Source organism: Neovison vison, chromosome 4, assembly GCF_020171115.1.
Source record: "Neovison vison isolate M4711 chromosome 4, ASM_NN_V1, whole genome shotgun sequence".
NCBI classification, from domain to species: Eukaryota; Metazoa; Chordata; class Mammalia; order Carnivora; family Mustelidae; genus Neogale; species Neogale vison.
The window spans coordinates 214,291,373-214,311,703 of record NC_058094.1 but is presented as its reverse complement, the minus strand read 5'-3'; the positions used below and the strand labels follow the sequence as shown (position 1 = coordinate 214,311,703).

The following is a 20,331-nucleotide window of genomic DNA, read 5'->3' as shown; positions in this document are numbered from 1 at the left end:
AGAAAAGTAAGGAAAGAGAGTAAGAGAGAGAAGGGTTTAAAAAAAAAAAAAAGGTAAAGGAGGGAACGAAAAGAGAAAGGAATTCAAATCGAACATTCCTACTGGACACTTAGAATGTGAGCGAGGTGCCCTCCAAGGCTGTGTTTAAAAAAAAAAAGTTTTTCCCCACGTGTGTGGTCTGCAAAAAACATTCTGGTTCTACCTAAAATAGCCTAACTGGGCCTCCGCCCCGGGCCCTTGCGGCCCACCGACTCGCTTCACGGGCCTCTCAGTCCCGCCCACTCCCCCCGGACCCCGTCCGTCAGCCTGCCTCGCCACTGCGCCTGCGCACGTGGAGCGCTCCGCCGCGGGCCGTCAGGGCGGGGTCCCGAGCGGGGCGTTCCGCCCAAGGGAAGAGGAAGAGGAAGTTGGGGGAGGATCCTAGCTGGGAGTGAACCGGAAGTGCAAACGCTCCTGCTTCTCTTCGGCCAGGCGGAACCTGCTCTGCTGGGCCGGGTGGCCGCAAAAGAACTTTCTTTCTCCCGCCCAGCGGTCGCCGCGGCCAACTGCCTCGCCCGCCTGGCAGCCTTCCCCGCCTTCTCTTCCCCTCTCCAGCTCCGCGCGGCCCTGTCTCCCTCTCGCCCCGCGGTATCCGCTTGCTGCTACCACCGCCTCCTCGTCTCCTGCCCGGCCAGGCGGCCCGCCCCGCTGCAGTGATGTGCGACAAGGAGTTCATGTGGGCCCTGAAAAACGGAGATTTGGATGAGGTGAAAGACTATGTGGCCAAGGTAAGCGGCGACGAGTGGAGTGCGCGAGAGCACGGAGGTGGGATGCCGAGGAGGCTCAGGAAGCGGACGGGAGCTGGGCTGGCGGGGGTGGGGGTGGGGGGAGGAGAGACAGCCTGGATGGAGGTGGCCCCGAGGAGAGAGGGGAGCCTGGGAGCGTCTGAACCGAAGGAAGGGTCCGGATACCACGGCCGCATTCTGTCAGGTAACTGGTTGGTGTGATACAGTCAGACTCTTCTTGTCCGCCTGCTCCCTGGGGGAGGGGAGGAGTGGTAACCCTCTTTGAGAGTCACTTCTGAGCCCTGGTCATTTGAGTTTGGTCGTCTTCTATGGCGGAGTTACTTAAATCTTTCTTTGATTGGAGGTAATTCTCCATCTTGGACCTGCCGGTTGCTGAATGAAGTAACCTCAGTGATTACAATCACAGGAACGTTTTCTTGAACTTTGAACCTGTTGAGAATTTGAAGTATTCATTGACCCTGGAAAAGAGTGCCGAAAATAGCAATGGTTGAAATTTTGAAACTCGGTATCACTTCACTGTGAAGTCTTAGCTTTGGGTGTGGCCTTTTTCCTCTCCCACACTACAACAAACAGGTATTTGCTTCAGGTGGTGAGGTTGTCAGTCAGCACCTGGCAGTGTTTAAGATAATCAGAATGGTTTTCAGACAAGCATGTTGACCTGAGTTACTCCATGTTTATCCTCGATCCCATCTGAAATACTCAAACGTGTAATGGATAGTATGCAGTGTAGTCACAGTGTGTTTAGGGGTAAAATCGTGATGAAGAAAGCTCATCTCAAACCTAAACTCAAAATAGAAAGTTGACTCTGCTTTGTGGTGGAGTGGTAAGCTTAGAATCCCACGCTGACCTGCCTCTGGACCCTGAAACTGTGTCTTTTGTAATAGTTAGAGAACTGACCTGCGATTATAATACGATGGTCATGTAAAAACAAATCTCCCAAAACAAAAGTATAACCTTATGATGTAACCATGGAGGGTGTCTTCTGAAAAATACAATTTTATGACATAACCAAGGAGGACATCTTGCTCATCTTCTAAAAAAGTGTGAGAATTGGATCTGGATTTTAGTTCTTCAAAGGATATGACCACTGGTATGTTGTTTTTGCTTCAGAGATCTGTGTTAGGAAGGAACTAAGCAGAAGCAGTGTTTCTTAAAACTTGCAGGATTGTGCAAGGCAAACCACTGCTAGTTTTTACTCATTTAATACCATTACAGTTTAGACTTTTGCATGCAGAAATGTGTTTTTGTTGTTATTTGCAATGGATTCGTAGGACACCATTTGCTGCCTTCTCAGGTAGTGGCAGTCTGAAACCTGACTTGACTTACTGGATGTTTCAGTGTAAGATTGAAAGGAAAACATTACTGGGATACTTTAATCCATGGTACACTTTCTAGTGATGGGACACTGCGGTACTCCGGAATCAAGTGGGCTTTTGTTTTTCTGTTATGGAAGAAGCTAGGTTATTTGATATACCTGAAATATGAAAAGTTGGTAAATATTAATGGAGCTTACAGCTACAAAACAATACCATTTCTGTGGTGTCTTCCTGATCCATTATTTTATATCATCCTTGTGAGTCTTGTGAAAGTCCTTTTATTAATCCCATTTTACAGATAGGAGTACTGAGATGCAGGGTACTTAAAAATCCAATATATATGTATTATATAGAGATAACAGATAATGAAGCCAGAACTGCTGACTCCAAAACTTAGGCTCTTTTAACTGCTCCATGCAGTCTCTCCCAATATAAACTGTAATTGTGAAAGTATTTGATATCAAGATTCTAGTAGAACATTACCCAATTTTTTTTTAAGAGTATCAAAATCAGGTCATTATGTTCAGTTTGATTTTGTTCTTTCCCTATACTATCCTACTGCCTATTCTCATCAAAAGAGAGATGCATGAGAGGGAGGCTAGGCATTCAAAGAAAAGCAAAAAGAATTATTAAGAACTGGCTTATCTGAAAAGTTTGACTATAATGTAATCCTATGAACAATGAGCTTTTCCCTTAGTTTTATTGAGTATCTCGAGTCTCTTAAAATATCTTTTGTTAGTGAAAAATACCCCCAAAACCCCAAATCGCCAAAACCCACCACTCCAGTACTTACTGATTGAGTTCCCTTACAGTGCTATTCATACTCTCAAGTGCTTATAACATAGTTTCTTCTGCTCAGCAGCCATCTTCCCTGCTTATTCATTGCCTCATCCTTTTCATCTACCAATTTATGAACACTCATTACGATACTGAGTTTATGTAATGTGCATTTATCTGAGTAAAAGTATGTAGACAAAGTACATAAAGGAAGTTTGGACTCCTCTAATTTTCCTTCTAAGTGGTGAGTCTTTAAAAATATTCTCCTCAGTACTCCTATGAAGATCTCTCACATTGTTAATACATAAGAATGGACCCATAGGTGAAGTATTTTAGTATTTTCCCTTTTTAAAACTAATATTTTAAATAAATCAATAATCTGGGGCCCCTGGGTGGCTTGGTCGGTTAAGCGTCTGCCTTTGGCTCAGGTCATGATTTCCGGGTCCTGAGATCCAGCCCCACATCAAGCTCCAGAGCCTGCTTCTCCCTCTCCCACTCCCCCGGCTTGTGCTTTCTCTCTCTCTCTCTCAAATAAATAAAATCTTTTTTTAAAAAAACCAATAATCTTACTTTTCTACCTGCTATTGACTTCTATACAGAAATCGGAAATAAGGGTAGGCATAAATTACTGGTTTTGAGTGAGTTCTTAACTCTGAAAAGTAAATTCAGAGTCTCCAGATCATTGAAAAATCTATGTTATTAAATGTAAAAAGCAGCATATAAAGAAAATTTTAGGTTAATCTGTATTAAATGTTCATCTGGAACATTAAAAACAGTATCTAAGACACTTTGGCTTCTTGAATTGACCTAAAGACCACACTTGGTTAGTTAATTCATTTTTATTAGGCATCTTTCAGGTCCCAAGCACTCTGCTAGGCCTGGCCCGATAGTGAAGAAGCTGGACACGGTGCTCAGTAGACTTAAGCATCTACATTCAGCAGACTTGTAGGGGGCAATTTTCATGCTTTTAAAGAAGTATGAAAACGATAAGTAACATCTCACTTACATAAAATTCAGTTTGTCCAGTTGGAAAACTAGCGAAAGCCAGAGAGTGAGATCTTCATGAGCAGCAGTAATAGATAACTCGCAGCCCCATCCTCAATCTCTGTACTTCTTCTGGGTGACGTTACCTTTGCCTCATATGCATTTCTACCTCTATGTCCATTTCTTCTGTCGCAGTTAATTCTGCTTTCACCTGAGCTCCCATCTGCCAAATGGACGCCTTTGTTCATATAAAATCCAGATTGAGCCCACACTGTCTTCTCAGAAACTTTTTCATTTTTGTTGTCTCCATTTTAACTAATGACCTCCTGACCCAGCAATTTGCCCAAATGAGAAATTGGGGGATTTTCCCCAACTACTCAGTGATGTCAAGACTACCCACTTCGTCTCTCTCTTTACTCTCATTCTTATCACTACTGCTTGTGATTAATTGCTGCATCTTTCCCTCCTGAACTGTATTTTCCTTGACTTTGGTAGTCCTCTCTTTCCTGGTCAGTTTGCACATCTTAGTTGGGGAGATCTCTCTGTATTGTGAATTCTGACCATGTTATCTTTCTCAGCCAGCCTCCTCCACTGTCCTTAAAATACTTTGTGATTCCCCATTATTATTTTTTCCCATTAATTAATTTTTAAAAGGGCCAGTTACTGCTTGGTTTGGAGGATTAGGCCATTATGATCTGGCCCATGCCTACCTTTCTAAACTCTTCTCTACAAACGCTCTGCTCCAGGCAGTGCCAGGCTGTTTCTTACTTGTATATCTTTACATGTGCTCTTTTTATCCTCCGGAACCGAGTCTGCACACCTCAGTCCCTAACCCCCAACCTGGTTATCCCCTGTTTATCCTCTGAGCTTAAATTCCACTTGACTTAAGATGGTGCACTGCTTCTTTTACTGTTTGACTTATCAAATTGCTGTGACTTTGTTTACATGTCTGTCTTTAATTAGGCTCTGAGCCTCTGGAGTTTCGATACTATGTTCTTTTTCATCTTTTTATCTCTAGTACAGTGCCAAGGAATTTCACACATTAAAAGCATATGTTCCAAGAAGTTCTTTTTATTCTTGACTTAGCTACAGTTTCAATATACTTCATTAGCTATATAATAAAGATTACCATTAACAGAGTGATTTATAATGCTGGGTACGAGAAGACACTCTGCACGATATTTACCTAAGTTTTCTGTTACTTTTTACCCCAGCATTTCAATATAGCTAATAGTATTCCCATTTTAAGGATGAGGAAATTGAAACTTAGAGAAGTTAAGCAACTTAACAAGGTCACAAAGTCAGTAGCATAAGGATTTAAACACAGAGCTGTCTGAATCTACTGCCCGTATTTTTTTCACTCTATCAGTCTGCCTTGAAATGGTTATCTGGTTTCTTAGCTCAGAGTAGCTTAGCATCAGCACCGTAAGAAAAAGAAAGGGGCTTGCAGAAGGAGACACAACAAGTCATCTCTGATTATGAATAAAGGCATAGGAAAAATGGCTATAATTTTTGAAATTTTTAGCTCTAATAATATAGAAATAGCATAAAGACAGCATCTCTTGGGACGCCTGGGTGGCTCAGTTGGTTAAGCGGCTGCCTTCGGCTCAGGTCATGATCCCAGCGTCCTGGGATCGAGTCCCGCATCGGGCTCCTTGCTCGGCAGGGAGCCTGCTTCTCCCTCTGCCTCTGCCTGCCACTCTGTCTGCCTGTGCTCGCTCTCGCTCTCTCTCTCTCTGACAAATAAATAAACAAAATCTTTAAAAAAAAAAAAAAGACAGCATCTCTTATACACTTTAAATCTCCTCAGAGGCTCTCTTTGCTCAAGGTACTCTCTGAAGAGACTGATTATTTGATAGCTTGTGGAAACTTTTGTATTTATAGTCACATTTTCTTTTCTTTTTTTTTTTTAAGGTTTTGTTTTGTTTTTAAATACCTACACCCAATGTGAGGCTTGAACCACAACCCTGATTCAGAGAGTTGCACACTCTACTGACCGAGCCAGCCAGGTGCCCCTGTAGTCGTACAGTCTTACAATTTATATTCCTAGTGATGACCCTGTGCAATGCAGAAAAGGTTAAATTATGTCTGCATTAAGAAACAAAGTAAAGTATTGAGGTCTTTATTCAGAATGGTTTCAATTAACAAATAGCACTTTTTTTCAAAAAGTATGTTCTTAAAATTTTATTTGAGCACTGTCATGCCATGTATAAATATAATTTCATTTACTTATATCAACCCATGAGCATAATTAATGTTGTTAAACCCCCGTTTTAGAGATTAAGAGACTGAAGCAAAGATTAAGTTAGCTTGCCTAAGGTCATAGAGCTCTTGAGTAGTGAAGCTGAGATTTGAACTCTGACTTCATAGCTCCTTGCTATATACTTCAGCATACCGTTGACCTTCATTTCTCAAGAATGCTATGTAATTCAGGGGGTGCTGTTTTATGCAAGTCTTAAAAATAATCACAGCAGGATGGTAATTATCCATTGAGACTACTTAGAGGTGAACTTTGTGGTAGATTTTGAAGATCCAACTATCCTAGGGGTGAACGTTTGTGAGTTGTATTAATGGGCCCTTATAACATCCAGTAGGTCTGATGTATGTACTCTCTTGTTTACATGTGCTTTTGTTTCACTTGCTGTGAAATACTAGACATCAGGTCTCTAACTTCCCTTTCTCTATGGTTTCCTTTCCCTCTCCAGCCCCCATTCTAATTACATCTGCCTTTGACACTCTGATAGGTTTGAAAAGCCACAATTGTGCACCCTTTGAAAGAATAGGATCTCTTGAACCTGAGAAAAGTATCAACTCTAATCTTTAGAAATTGCAAGACTTATTGGGATCGCTTTTCACTTTCCTAATAAAATAGGCGACTTAAAAGCAGTCTTAATTTAATCTGTCTTGCATTTATTCATTTTAGGCAGTTTCCAGTTTTTCCATCCCTTTTTTAGATTACCGGCTTCTTTCTTATAAAGATTTGTCACTGTATTCTGCCCTTTCTGCATCAGGGCTAGTGACTCAGTCAGAAAGCAGATATATCAGCTTGTATAAATAAATATAGGTGCCCTCAGAAGATAGAGAAAATTTAGTGTAGATACACTTTTCTGTCTGTTAGGCTTTTTTTGAATGTAAAAGAAGATCTTTTTATATTGGAAGGCTAATGTTCACTCTGATACATAGTGTTTGGTTTGAAATTGTAGACATTGTCCTTACACTAGTGCAGGCAGTTAAAAGTATAATATATTAAAGCTGATTTGATTACAAAAATATAAGCTTTTACTATGTAAAAGATAACACTGCACTGAATAAAATAAATTGAAGCTAAGTGTCCCATTGCCCATTTCCCCTGCCCAAGTAGTTTCTTAATTATAGGTTGTATTAGGTATTTTTAAGACAGAAAAGCATTAAAAAGACAAAAGTTGCCCCATTATTCTACTACCTAGATCATTCCTTTTAATTTTAAAAAATCAATTAATTTTTAATTAATTAATTTAATTAATTTTTTAATTAACTAATTCAAGAACAGATTAAAAGATGCAGCAGCTATGACTTCCTTCTCTGGTCTCTGTGAACACAGTGAACCAACAGTTTCACGTAATTTCAGAAAAACACTGGAAATTCAGTTACTCGTCTACTTCCCCACTTAAAAACAATTCTGTACATACATCTACACTTGCGTTTTTAAATTCCTTGATACCTTATCTTAAGTTCCACAGTGAAATTTACTCATTTTACCCCCCCCTTTTGTTCACTGGGGCATAGTATTCTATTTTATGGATATACCATAATTTATTTGACTAGTGTTCTGGGGCGCCTGGGTGGCTCAGTGGGTTAAAGCCTCTGCCTTAGGCTTGGGTCATGATCCCAGGGTCCTGGGATCGAGCCCCGAATTGGGCTCTCTGCTCAGTGGGGAGCCTGCTTCCTCTTCTCTCTCTCTCTGCCTACTTGTGATTTCTGTCTGTCAAATAAATAAATAAACCTTTAAAAAAAATATTTGACTAGTGTTCTATGATAAATGTTTTTTCCAGCTTATTTTTGTAATTAAACAGTGCTATCATGATTACCTTTGTATACATACCTTGGTAGTTTTCAGGTTGTATCTGTATTACTCTCCTGATAAAGTTTTATAAACTTAGGCACATATCAGTAAGCACATTAGACCTATTATTCCCTGACAACATCAGCAGCACTAGACATCATCACACTTTTAGTTTTTGCTATTTGAATAAGTTGCTTCAAATTCCATTTTTTAATGAGGAAATCAAATATCAAAACTTTATTAGCATTTGTGTTCATTCCCCAAAATATTTTGTTCATATCTTTTGTTCTTTTTTCTATTAGGTAGTTGGTCTGTTTTTTATTGAGTTGCATGAGCCCTTTATAAATTAAGAAAGTTCATTTTGTCCCATACTTCGTAAATTTTTTTTCCCATTTTATCTCTTGACTTTGTCTATTTTGTTGTTGTTCTATAACAGTCTTTAATTTTTATGTGGTAAATATATCACTCTTTCCCTTTTTGTGACTTGAATATTGTCTCCTACTTACAGAGACCTCTTTCTTCTCTGTAAGATTATAGATAAATTTGGTCTTCTAAAACTTTTTTTCTTTTTTTGGTATTTTAGGCATTTGATCCTTCTGCTATTTACTTTGAAGTGTTTGTTTTTTTAACAGTTTGTTTCCATACCATTTATTGTGTAATTCTTCTTTCCTTACTAATCTAAACTATTATCTTCACTGGCAGAATTCTGTGCTTGAATTTCTTGCTCTGATTCTATCTATACTAAATTGTTTTAATTACTGTAGCTTCATAATATATTTTAGCATGGAATGGAGCCATTTTTCTCTTATATTCTCTTTAGAATTTTTGCATGAGGGTTCCTTTAAGATTTTTTTTCCTTTTTTCTGTTGTCTCAGGGAAAATATGAGCATTTTTGGAACTACCTCAAGTTTAATCCTTATGTCTCCGTAAGCATTATACATTTTTTTCTTGCATGTTGACATCATCTAATCTGAAGAACATAATCCTTTAGGTAGGATCAGAGAATATAGTATAGTGTGGGAATATTCTGTATCAAGTATTTGAAGTAGTGAAGTTGTGTTGAGGTAATCCGATCATAGCTGAATTGATAATTTTAAGAGTTACTCTAGGTACCATAGCAAAGGCCACCTTGTAATGAGAAGTAAGACAAGAATTAATTTTTTTTGCAGCTATATCTTTACTATATTAATAGTTTTGATAGCTTGGAAGCTTGATTTTTTTTTGTGGGGGGGTGGTCCACAGAACACTACCAAGGGTGGAGAGGAGCTGTGATTATTGAAAGCAGTAAAAGAGGAAGCAAACATAAGCTTACCCTAGAAGATGAAAGAGCAAAGAGTCATGTGACCTTAAAGTTCTAGAGGCCCATACAGTGATTAATATGTATGGATATAACCTTGAGCTTCAAGAAGAGTTTAAAATTAGTCTACTTTTCTCTTATTTAAAAAGTCAGAGATGTGTAGGATATATTTTGGAAAGATTTCTATTTCATTATACAAGATAATGAATATTTTGATACTTAGGTCTAAATTCCTGACCTTCTGAAAAATTTAGATATCAAAGAAAGGGGGTTGTAGATAATGAACACTTTACCTGTAGTATGATAGAAGCAATAACAGTCTCCTTAGGGAATTTGAAATTTCATTGTTGGGTTAGCTATAATGGCTTTGGAATTAGACCCTCTTGGCTCTGGCTCTCTTAACTAACTGGATTGTGTTGAGCAAATTAGTTCCCCGCTCAGAACCTGGGTTTCCTCAACTGGGGAAAAATGAGGCTATTAATAATACCTGCTTGGTATATGTTGACTGTGTGCCATTTTCCCTCGCATGCGGTGATTGTTAGCCAAGAAATGTTAGCCACTGTTACTCATAATAATAACCATAAATATTTTTAGAAGCAGAACTATGTAAATATCTTGTAGTCCTCCTCCCTTATTTTGTAGATGAGAAAAAATAAGTCATTAAACGTCTTGACCCAGATCATACTGCTAATTAGGATTAGGACTTTATGGCAGTTTTCTGAAACCAGAATAGGTGCTCCCCACCACCACCACCAAACTATGGTATTTTATAATAAAGTATTTTGTACTTTATACTAGTTACCACCTCTGTTGGAGTGTTCTTTTTTGCCCCACCCTATCTGCAGAGTAAATTTCTGCTTCTTTTTAAAAGTTCTTGTTCTGTATGGTACTCCCTGTTTGTGCACTTAACTCCTCATTTATGCCAATGTGGTATCTAACACAGAACTTCTTTAAGGTGTTTCTGCTGTACTGAAGTTACTTGAACTGGAGAGCTCTAGGCTCCTGATTTGACTGACAAGTCCCTGGACTTGAAAAATAGTGGTTTAAGAAATTCAAATCTTGTTCTATGGAAGTCTTGCTCTTGTCTTTAAGTTTTGAATATTCAAAAAGAGTTTTGTGTCAATGACTGGTTAAGAAAAAAAAAGTGCCATGTGGGAGTGGCTCATTTGTTACCAATTAGATATTTGAATAGTTTTTCTCAAACTTTAGAACTCAGAGATCACCTCCCACTGAATATTTCACATCTTGATTTAAGATACAGTGTTTGTAGTGGGGCTTCCCAGAATTTGAAGGCCCTTCCTGTGTTTGAGGAGTTCACTCTTATATAGTATGAATCTTGGTGAAATGCAAGACCTACCACAACAAAAGCCAAAAAATACAGATAAATTTCTTTTTCCTGCCTGCACTTAGAAAATAGGCCCCAAATTCATAATCCTTATTGGATGCTTTTTTCCTGGAACTGATACAAAGACACTGGCACTGTAAAGAATGTAGCAGCAGCAGTAAAATATGCAGTTTCCAAAAACAGAAGTCATGCTATGCCCGTTGTGGTATCTTCTATGCAGGTGCTTCTTGTGACAGATTTTGGTTTTATTTCTTGTTTTGAAGCCTCCTTCGTGCCTGCACATTTACTGAGCTTGGATCTTGCTTGATTTCCAAACTGTGGAATCTCAAGAGAAGGCTAGTTACTGCACTTTTCATTGGTTCATTCATAATTCATTCAGCATATCATTTGGGCACCTATAATACCAGCCACCATATTCAGTAAGCCTAGGAATACAGTGATTGTTTCTGAGGATCCATTTTCTTTAGTAGGCTCAGTTAAAAGGGTATACACGACAAACAATAAATGAGATAGTTATATGGGTTCTGAATAAATTATTTTCTTTCTTAAAACATGACATAAAAAAAACTTAGAAAGCAAACATACAAATATGTTAATGTTAAGGAATATACAACCATATAAAAATAATATACTGCTGTAAGAGCCAAGAAAAAGCCATATTTGATTACGGTATAGAGGAGAATCAATGCTATAGAACATCAGACTCAAAATGGAAGATAATGGGAACAGAATCCCTTCTCTTTGAGGGTTTTCTCTGTGTCAGGTATGGTCCTACAGAATAAGGTAATATACATGTAGATAATACATATAATTTAATCCTTATCTGCCCAGGTAGGCTTTATCTCCATTTTATAGGTAGAGAAATGAAAATTAAGTAACTTGCCTGAAATCCTACAGCTAATAAGTGGAAGGACAAGATTTGATCTCATTCTAAAAGAGTATTCTTTTCCATCATTTGCACTGAAAATTTTCAGAACTACAAATGGAATACAAAATGGAAAAATTGAAGATTATTGTGATATGTAAAGCATTGAGATAGAACCAGCAAAAGGTAGCATAAGCAAAAGAACATACAAGTTCAAACTGATAAATAGAAATACAAGTTTTCACAACTGAAAAGAACACCCACAATTGGAAATAGAGGGTCCCCACATTTTATTCAAAATCGGTAATTGTAAATGAGGAGCATAACACATCCTGACTAAAATGATTAACTTATGAAGATTTTTTTTTTTAGTTTGTATGTTTATAGGCAAAATAATAATGTGAATTTTGAGGTTAAATCGTCTTACCTTTAGATTTTCTGTGGTAGTATTGGAAAATAGTGAAACAAGCAGTTCTGTCAGGAATAAACCATTTAATCAAGTTGTCACTCATGTATGATCGCGACAGAAAAACAATCTTAAGAAAATATATACACGCCCTTTCCCACTCAGTAGATTTCTGCAGAGATCATATTTAAAATTTTAGAAATTGAATTACTTTTTCCCTTCTGTCTTCTTTCTTGCCCCCTCTTTTCCTTCCCTTTTCCCTCTTTCTCCCTGTTGTGGTTTTATTTGCAGATATAAACTTTAGGAATGTAAACCATTGGATCCAGACATGAAGATATTTCCCAGCCTACGTAAGGTTTTAGGAATAAATTCCAGCTGTGACGCCATGACTTAGTTTCTTGAAAATGAAGCTAATTTTTTTTATCATACTGAGCTTTCTAAATTGAGGTACTACCATAATATTTTGAATGGATTTTTTTAATTTTGGTAGTCTTCATATAAATGCATCCATTCTGTTAAATTAAAATTTTAATTTTATGCCAGCAGTAAGAATTTTAATACTTCACTATTTCCATCTGAGAATTTCTAAATGTGACTGATTGCTTTAAAATCTTCCAAAGAAGAAAAATCAAGTGAGCTTTTAATAAGTAAATCAGCTATACAAAATTAATTTCAGTGCCAGAAGTAGTCATCTTGAAGAAAAAAAAAAATGAACCTTACGTTGAAAGTTCTGTGTAGTATACAGATGAGGGATCTGTATAAGATTTGAGCTCTTAACTCTCTGGGCTTTCGTTTAAAAACTTTTTTGTTAGTAAAAAAAGTAGATGCTTAAAACTTCTATTAGGTAAAAAATACTTAAAAACAGTCATGCATTATGTTTGCACTTAAAATTTTTTCCAGTTCACATTTTTTTTTTTTTAAAGATTTTATTTATTTATTTGACAGACAGAGATCACAAGCAGGCAGAGAGGCAGGCAGAGAGAGAGAGAGGAGGAAGCAGGCTCCCCGCCAAGCAGAGAGCCCGATGCGGGGCTCGATCCCAGGACCCTGGGATCATGACCTGAGCCGAAGGCAGAGGCTTTAACCCACTGAGCCACCCAGGCGCCCCTCCAGTTCACATTTTGATTTTCATTAGTTTTGTGTGATACTAGTAAGTAAATTAATGAAAACGAACTCTAATTTGAATGTATCCTTCCAGAACCTTGAATAGTCCTAAGAGTCCTCGAGACAGAAAAACATAGTTATTTGCATAACTATTTTAAAAACACAGAACTTTGTTTTATTTTGTAGTTCTCATCTTTACACAAGGTATATGTGGTTTTTTTCTGTGAACAGTATTTTTCAAAATTTTTTTGTCAGATTCTCAGCCATCCATTAACCATTGAAATATGTTAAAAGTACTACCATTTGTAGTAATTTTGTCAGTGAAAATAACCCACAGTTGGGTATGTGTCTGGGGTGACTGATCCTGGTAGATTTTAGAAGGTGATTATTTTGGTCAGAATCAGCATAGTAAGGATTTTAACTAGTAATAAAAAAATTGTTCTTCAAAACAATTTAAAATGTTTTCTGTGGATGCATTATTATTTATGTACTAAGTAGGTGCTCATTAAATGAATGCTTATTATGGGTGTTATTCCTGTTCATTACTTTGAAATGAGTTCATATTTATAATATTGAAAGTTTCATGCATTTGGTATGGCAGACCTTTACTGAAAACTGTAGAAAATATGTAGAATTAAGAGCAAGTGATTAAATATTTCTCAGACCATCTCCCTTTATCCTGTGCTGTCTGCCTGTGATACCACTTTTTTTGTTTTCTTTGCTTCTCGGTGGTAAATTATACATTTGAATCCACTGCTGTGTAATTTATAGCTCTGGTACTTTTTATCCACTAATATCACTAGTGGAGTATTGCATAATTTTTTTGGCAAAGTTGTATCCTGAGGCAAGGATTTGTACCCTCGAGGGGCAGGAGAGAGGACAGAGGGACAGTTGTAGGAAAGAAGAGGCCATAGCATTCATCCAGTTCTCAAAAGGCTCTGTCATTATGAAAACACTTAATACTACAGTCTTAAGGAAATTTTGAACTCCGAGTGAGGAAAGGTAATACTTAGCTGTAACTGAATTACCGGGTACATTGACTCAACTATATAGAATTTGTTAAATTTAATAGTTTTACTGCATTCTCCTGTCAGTCAGGTGTCCAGTATTAACTTACCTGCTGTGCTACAAAATGGTCACACATATGCTAATTTAGTCTACTCTTTGTTGACTAGCTTTTGAGGACACTGGTTTCTTGTGACAGTACAGTATGTTCTTATGCTGGTGGAACTCAATTGCAGTAACATCATAGGTATCTTGGAGATCAAAGGAAGCAAATTACCTGTGTATTTTCACCTGAAAAAAGTCCTTAAAAAGAGTTCTCGGCAAGAGTCAAATGACCATTTTATTTGGAAATACTGTAAAGAATGCCATCCCAGTCTGAATGTTTATTATTCAAATGAACCTAATGTGTTGTAGAGAGCTGCAGGAAGTACTGCATCTAGTAAACATGACACCCAAACCACACTTCTGCAATGCATATAAAAGGTTTTGCCATTGGGGCACCTAGGTGGCTTGGTCCAAGCATCTGCCTTCAGCTCAGGACATGATTCCAGGGTCCTAGGATCAAGCCCCACATTGGGCTCATCCTGCTCAGCGGGAAATTCATCAGGTCAAGTAACAGGTGTTACTTGACCTTCTCCCTCCCACCCCACCCTCCTTGTGCTCACTCACTCATTCAGATAAATAAGTAAAATCTTAAAAAAAAAAAAAGATTTTGTTGGGTTATGGACATTGGGGAGGGTAGGTGCTATGATGAGTGCTGTGAAGTATGTAAGCCTGAGGATTCACAGATCTGTACCCTGGGGCAAATAATATATTCTATGTTAATAGAAACCATTTTAAAAAATTAATAAAAATTAAAGATTTTGCCATTACGGATAGGCAATCTGAAATTATTGAAAGTATGTATGTATTTGTAAATATGTTTTTATTATATATTAAAACCATTTTGTTAGGAGAGTAGATAAGGCGAATATTGAAAAAAGCTGGGGAAATTTGGTGAGAGGAAGATATAGAAAAATAGAAATACAAAGTGAACTAGACTAGGTGAATGGACCTACTCTCTGTTTGGACTGTGAATGATAGAGATAGAGCACTTCATATCACAAAGCCCCTTGAAGTGATTTTTTTTATTCACTCTTGTACCTACCTTTTGCCACTTATTTGCCTTAAACTTCCAGAAGACATACTCAACAGTGAGGTAGTACTAGCACCCACCAGAAGAAAAATTACTCTCTGGACCATATAAGTGATTAAAATGACAATATTTCTACAATATAGGTAGAGCAAAGCAAACCAAAGACCTCATACTTGTCCTGTGTTACAAATAAATATAATGATATTCTAATAGCCACCATGTAATATTAAGTTATTTGCAGAGTGCTTTGTCTACATTTTCTTATTTAATTCTCATAACATTTGGTTTAAAAAAGACACCATGAAAGATTGTTTTGACAGATAAGGTAAATGAGAATTGAAGAAATTTAAGTATTAAATGTGCCCAGGTTAACCAAGCTAGTAAATGGCAGAGCCAAGATTTGTCTTTAGGTGTTTGATTTCATAAACCACTCTCATTCCACGTCATGAACAGGAGTATTTTTTTTTTTTTTTTTAAGACTGACGGGGTAGAGAATGGAGCTTCAAATTTTTTTTTTTTAGTCACTTAACACAAACCTATTGTCAAAAGACAATAGAACCACAGTGACCATAGTCCAGCTCATGCTATGCAAATTACACCTGTTACTTGACCTGATGAATTTGTATCTTTTTGTTCACTTCTGTACTTTTCTACCATGTAGAGTAATATCTCGCTCTTAGTGGGAGCATATAAATATTTGTTGGATAAATGACTAGGGAATGAAAAAAATTTGAACATCTTATAAAAGATCTAGAGCTGTGCATGTGATGATAAGAGTTTATATAGAAAGAGCTTGTAGTTATTCTCTCTCCAGAAGATGAAATTAAGATCAGATTGAGGATTATCAACTTGAGCTGAAAGTCACTGGCAAGATTTGAGTCTCTAAATGGCAGGAAAAGAAGAGCATCCAAAATCTAGACAGGAAATAAAGTGTTAACAGACAGAATCCAGGTGAACCAGTTCCCCTTCATGTTGGCATTAGCAAACTGGCAGAAGAGGGGTCTGAATCATGGTAAGGGGGAGTTACAGTATTGTCTTGGGATTTAACTCTTGTCACCCAGTACATTAGGGTTCTTCAGTGCTTTTAACTAGTTTCTAAGGTATAACACAAAAGATAAGGAGATCAAAACATAGATGCCGGGCCACTTTGAGTTACTCATGTAAAAAGTCCTTTATTTAGGGGTGCCTGGGTGGCTCAGTGGGTTGAAGCCTTCAGCTCGGGTCATGATCTCGAGGTCCGTGTGGGGCTCTCTGCTCTGCAGGGAGCCTGCTTCCCCTCCCCCACCTCTGCCTACCTCTCTGCCTACTTGTGATCTCCGTCTGTCAAATAAATAAATGAAATCTTTTTTAAAAAATCATTTATTTAGATCATTATAAGACTTCTTTACCTTTGATAGAGAACGTTGCTCATTATTTTTTTTAATAATGTGTTTTTCAGGAAGAAACAATCATATTATTACACAGTATTACCAAAGCCAGGTATTTGTTTGCTGGTTTTGCTTAAAATGAAAGATGAATTCAGCACCTCCTTTGGCTCCTAGACTTTGACTCAAAATATTAAGACTTCTTTAAAATAAGACTTGGAGATTCTCTGCAGTTAGTTCTAAAAGTGCTGTATGCTGTTAATTCTTGTTTTTATTCCAAATACTCATTTTTATAAGGATATATTTCGACCAGATTTGTGGATAATTATTTATTCCCTGTCTAGAATTAGATAATTATTATAAAATAGTGGACTCTGTGTGTGTGTGTGTACACATACATTATAAATACTGGGGTTTTTTTTCAAGCATTGAAAACTCTTAAATGCACTCTTATTACTGATATTTATGAAACTAGAAAAATAGATTTTTGAATTTGAAATCAGATATTCTGAGGTTATTTTCTTTGGAAGCAAGATGGATTGGATGATGTTTCTGTATAGGTTTTTCTAATGGATTTTTAAGTTTATAAAAATTGTCATTACCTTTTAGCTAATATGGAAAGTTACCAGAATTAGTATACTTAAAACTTCTGTTGTTGAGAGATCTAGGCAAAATAATGTTTTCAAAGTCTAATGTGAATTAAAATAAATTTAAGATTTTAAAAAGCCTATAACTTTATATTAACACTCTTACAAAAGCTGTGGTTTTCCACAGTATTGGGCCTAAAGGTAATATTCTTACCTTTAATATAATAATTTAATATTTTTATCTTTATTTTTAAAGCAGTAATTTTCCAGTATTGAGCTCTTCTTTGCTTCATCAGTAATTTAGGACATCACTATTGGTTCCATTGTGTGTGTGCATGTTTATGTGTCTAAATTGGTGTGTTTTGCATGTTATTTTTGTTGCTTCTTCCTTTGGTGTTTTTTGGTCCTGGTTTGTGTTTATGTTAAAGTTTTTGGTATTACTTTATAGTTTTATTGCAGTGGGGTTAGAGAATAGGTTCTATAAGATTTTCAACTTCAGGAGGTACTGAGGTTTTCTTTAGTCTATTACATTCAAGTTTTGTTAATCATTGTAAGTTAAAGGTGTAGTTTCCATAAAGTTTGAATTTCCACAAAATTCGGTATGTATTAATTCAGTCTTACTGATTGTTAATCATGCCTTCTATAGTCTTACCTGCCGAAGTCTGATAATATTATATTGGTCTCTCACTACGATGCTATTTTGTCAGTTGATTCTTGCTATTCTTTGATAGATTCATGACTAACATACATAATTTTTAAATGTAAAATGAACATCTCTTTCACATATACTCTTTGCCTTGAATTCAACTTTGTCATGTAGTACTTACTCATTAATTTTTTAGATATATGTGCCTGATATATTTTTGCCCATTTGTTTATATTTTTCACATTTTCTCACAGTATTTTGTTTTTAGGTGTGTCTCTCATTGGATTTTTGTTTGCTTTTCTCTTACCAATGTTACTTAACAAAACCCAAATTCATTCTTCATGTTTAAATTTGATAGTTAAACCTATTCACATTTGTTAACATAACTGATCAGTTTAAATTTTCTTTTTAGACTTTGAATTTATTTTGTTTCAACTTATTTTCATTTTGCTTTTTTTTTTTTTTTTTTTTAGTCATAGGAATTTATTTTCTTGGCTTCCTTTTCTTCCATGACTTGAAAGATACTTTTGTTGTTGTTGTTGTTCTACCAGAACTTAAATTTCATCAGAAAAAAAGTGTTTGAGTCTAAATTTTTGCTAAGCAGTAGCCTTTTTTGTTTTTGTTTTTCAAAACAAAAATCTGTGTTGCTGTAATTGAGTAGAAAAGTAATGGATTTTTAAATTTTTAATGGATTTTTAAATTTTAAAAAATATAACATTATTATAATTCAGAAAATGAGAGTATTCTCATGGTCCTTGTCTCTAAAGATGACAACTAATAAATTTATTGTATATATTCTTTGAAATTTTTTATGATTATAGATAAACATATTTTTCTAGGCTTTGAAGTAAGTAAGATAATTCCTTTATTCACTCAACAGAAATGGTCATTCCCACATGTCAGCAGTACAGATTACCTTCATTGTTCCTTTTTTTTTTTTTTTTTTAAGATTTTATTTATTTGACAGACCAGAGATCACAAGTAGGCAGAGAGGCAGGCAGAGAGAGAGAGAGAGGAGGAAACAGGCTCCCCGCTGAGCAGAGAGCCTGATGCGGGGCTCGATCCCAGGATCCTGGGATGTTCCTCAGTTTCCTTGTAAGGGAATAGTAGTACTAATTTCCTAAAGCTTTTGTAATAGTTAAGTGAATTAATACCTGGAATGTACTTGTAACATTGCCTGGCCACATGGTAAGCATTCAAGAACTATGTTATTTTCATCTTAAATGATTCTGCATAGTATTTCATGGAGGATATGCTAACATTTATTTTAAAGTCTTCCATGTACAGTATTTAGTTGTGATTGTGTCACTTAATAAGGCTCAAATTGGATAGAATCTAGTCGATTTTTATTTCCTCACCTATTCTCTATTTTATATAAATGTGTGATTGTATGTGCGTGTTAAATTCTGTCTTCTCTCTTAAGACTTCTGACATCTGTATTATCTAGTTTTTAACCATATTTGCTTAAATAAGGACTTAATTGGCTTTTCATCATTAATTCTTTGATGTCCAAACTCCCTGAACTTGTGTTCTCATTTTGAATTCATTTCTTCTATTTCACTAAAGCAGCAGTTCTCAAAGTACTGTAGTTCTCATAGATCTTGGCGGCAGGGGGGTGGGGGTGGTTGGGACCCTCTTCAAGACATCCATGAGGTCAGAATTATTTTCATAGGAATATTAAGATTTTCTTTGCTCTCTTCACTATGATGACGCTTCTACTGATGGTGCGGAAGCAGAGGTAAGTAAAGCCACTGTTAAAATCAAGGCAGCAGCACCAAACTATGTGACTGCTAGTCATTGTGAACTTGATTTACCCCAACACATGCGCAATTAAATATATGCCAGTTTCCCTTCAGAATGCCCTTGATGAAATGCTAAACAGTGCACTTTCATTAGCTCTTGGTTATGGTGTACACTTCTTTCATAGTCTGTGTGAAAAAATGGGAAGTGTGCGTAAAGCACTTTTGCAGTTGGAGCTGCAACCTGAACTCGCTGCCTATTTGATGGCGCAAAACCCTGCAGATTATAAATTCGGTTACTCAGTCTTGGATATTTAATATGGCAGGTATTTTCTTGAAAATGAAGTTAGTGAGCCGAAGAAAAAAGTCAAAATTGGAACATTTGCATCTGCCATTTTGAGCTTGACAGCGTCCCAGTACTTAATGGCTTTACTGACGAGATTGGAAGTGTTATCAATGAATGTGATTGTTTTGATACTGAAGAAAGAAGTGTGTGAGCATTTGGAAGATCTGTGAAACTCAGTAAACCGGTACTTTCTAAACGACCAATTCATTACAAAATCATGCATATTTATAAAAGATCCATTCAAAGTGTAAATAAACTGATGGGTTTTAATGTAACAGTATGAAGTTCATTGCTACAGTGACAGATTCCACATTGTAAGTGACCTTTAACAAGCTACCACTTGTTGAGTTTTAGTGTAGAGTCAAAAAAAATCCAAAATTAACTAAAAAGGCTGTTAAAAACATGTTAAATATGGGGCACCTGCGTGGCTCAGATGGTTAACTTTTGCCTTCAGTTCCTTCAGCTCATCATGATCTCAGGATCCTGGGATTCAGACCCTACATCCTGCTCCTTGCTCAGCTGGGAGCCTGCTGCTCCCTGTCGCTCTCCCTCTCTTTTTTTAAAAAAGGTTAAATTTTTTACTTGTTC

General features: G+C 36.7%; 1 protein-coding gene across 1 annotated transcript in view; it reads left to right on the top strand.

Annotated features, from left to right (window-relative positions):
- The first annotated feature begins 425 nt into the window (after positions 1-425).
- MTPN (myotrophin) overlaps positions 426-20,331 on the top strand; it is a 57,536-nt gene continuing 37,630 nt past the window's right edge. The window contains exon 1 of the mRNA XM_044246647.1: positions 426-767. Within this exon, the coding sequence (XP_044102582.1) occupies positions 696-767 (72 nt within the window). The 5' untranslated portion in view covers positions 426-695. The remainder of the gene's footprint in view (positions 768-20,331) is intronic.